Source organism: Trifolium pratense, linkage group LG3 (assembly GCF_020283565.1).
Source record: "Trifolium pratense cultivar HEN17-A07 linkage group LG3, ARS_RC_1.1, whole genome shotgun sequence".
Classification (NCBI taxonomy): domain Eukaryota; kingdom Viridiplantae; phylum Streptophyta; class Magnoliopsida; order Fabales; family Fabaceae; genus Trifolium; species Trifolium pratense.
Genome location: NC_060061.1, coordinates 19,365,019 through 19,370,578, shown reverse-complemented (window position 1 = coordinate 19,370,578; position 5,560 = coordinate 19,365,019). Strand labels below are relative to the sequence as shown.

The following is a 5,560-nucleotide window of genomic DNA, read 5'->3' as shown; positions in this document are numbered from 1 at the left end:
AGTGGGTAGTTATTATAATTTTTTAAAAATAAAAAAAAATAAAACTAATAAGGGTAAATATGAAGTAAAATGTAAAAAATTATAAGCTTATACGCTACTTAAAATAGCATCTCAAAAAATGTTATAAGCTAGTTAGATACGCTCGTTACCAAACACTTGACATTTTTATCAAACAAGCTTATTGAACTTACTGTGTTTTATCTTATACTCCCTCCGTCCCAAATTATAAGAGAAAATAAAAAAATCACACTTATTAAGAAAAAGTAAAACATGAGAATTTGAAGTATGTTTTTGTGGGTTTTCCTTGAAATAAGTTGTATAGGAAGATGTAAAAACAATTTTTATTGGTTGTTGTTTATTGAGAAAATGAGAGAGAGAAGAAATTAAATGCAATTTGCATTTAATTTTATGAAAATAAGGAAAAAAACATTCTCGAAAATGATTTTTCTCTTATAATTTGGGACAAAAAAATGGGCTTTTTTCCCTTATAATTTGGGACGGAGGGAGTACATAAGATAAGAGATAATATTTAGAAGAAAAGACTTAATTAGTAAAATGGTCCCTTAAAGATATTTTTGGTTTCACATTGGTCTCTTAAAGAAAAAAAAGGACCAAATAGGTCCCTTAAAGAAAAAAAGGTTCGAATAGGTCTCTTAAAGACATATCCGTTAATCAGTTTGGTCCCTTAAAGACATCTCCGTTAATCAGTTTGGTCCTCAAAAAAATGGACGGAAAGGACCAAATTGATTAACGGAAATATCTTTAAGGGACCTATTCGAACTTTTTTTTATTTAAGGGACCTATTCGGACTTTTTTATATTTAAGGGACCAATATGAAACCAAAAATATCTTTAAGGGACTATTTTACTAATTAAGCCTAGATGAAAATTATATTTTTTATTTTCGGACATAGTTATGCTATGAGTTAAACTAGAAGAAATAAAATGAAAATGAATAAAGGCAGGGATATAAAACCCCAGTCCCAGTGGTTTATCCTTCTCTTTCTTCACACTCTCTCTACAGCGACCTCATCTCAACTCAACACAACCAAACCAAACCATGTCTTCTTCCTTCATTACTTCAAATCGCTTAACCCCCACCCTATCAAACCTTCCCCCTCGTAACCGCCGTAACAACCACCCAACCACTCGACCTTCTTCCCTCAAATGCCACCTCTCTTCTTCTTCTTCCACTTCCTCCGACGATAACCACAACAATGATTCCTCCAACTCCAATTCCTCCCTTTTCAAAACCCTCTCCGCCACCCTCGCAGTCTCCGCTGCAGCGTCAGCTCTCTACCTCACCGACTCCCTCCCCAATTTATCCGGCGGAGGAGGACATTCATCCAGCGGAAATGGTGGCGGAGGTAGTGGTGGTGGTGGAGATGGTGGTGGTTGGTTTAACGGCGACGGTGGATCTTTCTGGTCAAGAATTCTCTCTCCATCAACAGCCATCGCTGACGAACCAAAATCAAAAGATTGGGATTCACACGAATTACCGGCGAACATCACGGTTGCAACTAACAAATTAAGCGGATTCAAGAAATACAAAGTTTCAGATATCTATTTCCTCGATCGGGACACGAGGCGGAGAATCGGAGCTGAAGATTCGTTCTTAGATATGGTATCTCTTAAACCAGGAGGTATATACACAAAAGCTCAGCTTTTGAAGGAGCTAGAAAGCTTAGCTTCTTGTGGAATGTTCGAGAAAGTTGAAATGGATGCTAAAACCAAGCCGGACGGCACCTTAGGGCTGTCGATTTCGTTCTCCGAGAGTATGTGGGAGAGAGCAGATAAGTTTAGATGCATCAATGTTGGTTTAATGGCTCAAACTAAACCGATTGATATGGACCCTGATATGACTGATAAGGAGAGGCTTGAAGTTTTTAGGAGACAAGAGAGAGAGTATAAGAGGAGAATTGATAATTCTAGGCCTTGTCTTTTGCCTCCTCAGGTTTATCATGAGATTAAGGAAATGTTGAATAGACAAGGGAGGGTTACTGCTAGATTGTTGCAGAGGATTCGTGACCGTGTTCAGAAATGGTATCATGATGAAGGTTATGCTTGTGCACAGGTTGTTAATTTTGGTAATCTTAATACACGTGAGGTTGTGTGTGAGGTTGTTGAAGGGGATATTACTCAGATGAATGTTCAGTTTTTGGATAAACTTGGTAATGTTGTTGAAGGTAACACTGAATATGCTGTTGTTCGAAGAGAACTTCCAAGACAGGTGTGTGTTAGTGTGTATGTTTGTATGTGTTTGTTGATAGTGTTTGTTTGGAGTTATGTGATATGATTCATGTTGTTGTGTGGTTATGGATGGTTATTGTTATTGTTTTGTGACTTGGTGAATGTTTGTGTTGGTTTGACAATGCAGCTTTTACCGGGTCAAATTTTTAACATTGAAGCTGGGAAGCAAGCTTTGAGGAACATAAATTCCCTTGCTTTGTTTTCCAACATTGAGGTGAATCCAAGGCCTGATGAGAAGAATGAGGGAAGCATAATTGTTGAAATTAAGCTCAAAGAGTTGGAGCAGAAATCGGCTGAAGTTAGTTCCGAGTGGAGTATTGTTCCCGGGCGAGGAGGACGTCCTACTTTGGTATTTGTGCTGAATTGAATGTCTATTTTGTTTGTTGAATGATAATATTTGTTTGCCCGATTTATGTGTTTGTTTTTCGTTCATTGTTTGTACAGGCTTCGTTGCAGCCGGGAGGGACTATTTCTTTTGAACATCGGAATCTACAAGGATTAAATAGGTCTCTTACTGGTTCAGTAACAACCAGCAACTTCTTGAATCCTCAGGTACCCTTTTACTTTGGCCATTCAGTTTCTCATCTATGTAGGAGTAGGCATTGATATTTGGTTAAATGGGCTTTATATACTGCTGTAGGATGATCTTGCTTTTAAAATGGAGTATGCACATCCGTATTTGGATGGTGTCGATTTACTACGCAACCGAACACTCCGTGTAAGCTGCTTCAATAGCCGAAAGCTGAGTCCAGTATTCACTGGGGGACCAGGGGTGGATGAAGTGCCCTCAATATGGGTTGACCGTGCTGGTGCAAAAGCCAATATCACTGAGGTAATTTGACTGCTTATTTTACATTAGTCTTCTTGACATGGCTATTTGGTCTGTTCGTAGCTTTCTTTTTAACTTGCAATTCTTGTTTTCCGAGCAGAATTTTTCTCGTCAGAGTAAATTCACTTATGGATTAGTAATGGAAGAGATAATAACACGTGATGAAACCAATCATATATGTTCCAATGGTCAAAGAGTATTGCCTAATGGAGGAATTAGTGCAGATGGACCTCCAACCACCCTCAGTGGTACTGGTATCGATAGGATGGCGTTTTTACAGGCCAATATTACGAGGGATAACACAAGGTTTGTTAATGGAGCTATAGTTGGAAGCAGGAACATGTTCCAGGTGACTATTATCCTATAATCATTGCTGAGAAAAAGTTCATTTTGTTTCAAATAACTATAAGTGAACTGTATTTAGTAGATGCTTGCACCACTTCCATTTTCAGTTAGAATTTAAATCTAGACTTTAGTGGGGGGAAGAAAAGGACATCAAGCAGAATTTCAACCTCATTTTTTATGGAGATATCATGGCCTCCTAAATATTTTCAAAAAATTTACATTGTTAAAAATAAATCCAAGTTGCAAAAAAATTCTTACATGACTCTGTTATTCCACTGGCATTAGTGACGCTTCAAATGTCTAGTCTTAAGCGTGAGGTGGTGTTGTTTGTCCCACATTGACTAAATATATACTACTAGGTAGGGCTTCTTATAGACTTGGTGACTCCTGAACTTATAAGTTGGTTTTGCAGGATGAGCTAAGCGCCTAAGCCACATAAGCCCAACTTCTAAGAATTCTAATTTCAATTTTTTTACCTACATCTAGTCTGTTTGATGAATGCCCTGTTCTTCTAATTTTTGTGTTGACCTATGAAACAAATAACCAGAATTGGACCTGATTGTGAATTTTTTTAGTGGATGTTTGCAGCCAAAGTTGAGGAGGATGGGTTTTGCTCCCTTCCACTCTCCTTCCCTCCAAGTCCAAATTGTTGAACCAAAATAATTCATGAAAAGGCCCTCCCCTTCATGTCCCTCTAATCAAACACTATGTTACTGTAATTTTAAGGACATGAGATTGACGTTTTATAAATTTATGATCTTGAAGTTTGCTATGCTATGTTCTTTGCCGACAGCCTGACACCGTTATCTCTCTATACTAACTGCAGGTTGATCAAGGCCTCGGCATCGGTAGCAATTTTCCATTTTTTAACCGTCACCAGTTAACTGTGACTAAGTTTCACCAATTGCTGGATGTGGAGGAAGGTGCTGGTAAACCACCACCACCGGTGCTTGTCCTTCATGGCCACTATGGTGGTTGTGTAGGCGACCTTCCAAGTTATGATGCTTTTACTCTTGGGGGTCCCTATTCTGTAAGAGGTTACAACATGGGTGAGATTGGAGCAGCCAGAAACATCCTCGAGGTAAGAATGACTGTATACATCTTTTGATTGTTAATGGTGATACAATAGTAGTTTTAATTATCCCAATCTATACATTATCCAGCAAACAATATCTGATTTCTTGTTCTTCCCACAGTTGGCAGCTGAGATACGCATACCTATTAAAGGTACACACGTGTATGCCTTTGCAGAACATGGCACTGATCTAGGAAGTTCAAAAGATGTCAAAGGAAATCCTACAGAAGTCTATAGGCGAATGGGTCAGGGGTCCTCTTATGGTGCTGGTTTAAAGCTTGGTTTAGTGAGAGCAGAATATGCCGTTGATCATAACTCAGGAACTGGTGCAATATTTTTCCGTTTTGGAGAAAGATTTTGAGGTGCATATGAGTCGTAGGGTATGTTTGGTTATTTTTTTTCGTTTGCGGAAGAAATCTTTCGGCCATAGGTGCTTGAATCTTGTAGAATTTGGTTTAAGTGAACTCCACGCCGGTACTGGGCTTTGTTTTCTGTAGGTTACTCAAAATTGTAGTAGGATTCAATGAAAATATTGAGATTTTAGATTATCTTGATGTCAATTATTGATAATTTCTGCGGCTTAATCAATGTCTAATTCATGAGAACGGATCGAAATTCAAAATGTAGTGGTTCATAATGTATTTCGTTTATTTCCTTGTGGTGATGATTATTTTGTTGGAGTACTAGCAGTCTTTTAGTTGTTGAAAAATTATTTGACTCGTTTGTCTCTTCTGGTACCATTTGTCATTTATGAGTTTAGAAATATGATCAACAACAGTCTTAGTACCTGTTTGGTTTCAAGTTAACATGCCTTAAACGCACGTCCAACCCTCATTTTATAAAGTGATTCAATTAATTGGAAGTGCTTCTACTTGAAGCTCCATTTCATAGCTTCTACGTTTAGTGAATCGATTCTATATAAAATAAATTTGATTTACCAATTTGCCCCTTTCACAAGTGTTGCAGTTCCACTATTTTTGTTTTACCGTTTCTCTTGCTGTTGGTAAAAAATGTTTAGCAATTCTTTTTACTAACCACCATTTGTTATGTTCATTTAGATCC

At 37.8% G+C, this 5,560-nt stretch overlaps 1 protein-coding gene across 1 annotated transcript; it reads left to right on the top strand.

The window, feature by feature from the left end:
- The first annotated feature begins 920 nt into the window (after positions 1-920).
- On the top strand, positions 921-5,162 carry LOC123918600 (protein TOC75, chloroplastic). Its single transcript, XM_045970676.1, has 7 exons — positions 921-2,229; positions 2,377-2,598; positions 2,694-2,801; positions 2,890-3,081; positions 3,179-3,427; positions 4,250-4,504; positions 4,620-5,162. Exons 1-7 carry the CDS (start codon positions 1,060-1,062, stop codon positions 4,857-4,859), a joined length of 2,436 nt encoding a protein of 811 aa, XP_045826632.1. The 5' UTR covers positions 921-1,059; the 3' UTR covers positions 4,860-5,162.
- Positions 5,163-5,560: the final 398 nt, after the last annotated feature.

Coding starts and splice junctions, on each gene's coding strand:
- LOC123918600 (XM_045970676.1), top strand. CDS start 1,060: ATGTCTTCTTCCTTCATTACTTCAAATCGCTTAACCCCCACCCTATCA. Junction 2,599..2,693: donor GAGGAGGACGTCCTACTTTG/GTATTTGTGCTG, acceptor TTGTTTGTACAG/GCTTCGTTGCAGCCGGGAGG. Junction 3,082..3,178: donor CAAAAGCCAATATCACTGAG/GTAATTTGACTG, acceptor TTTTCCGAGCAG/AATTTTTCTCGTCAGAGTAA.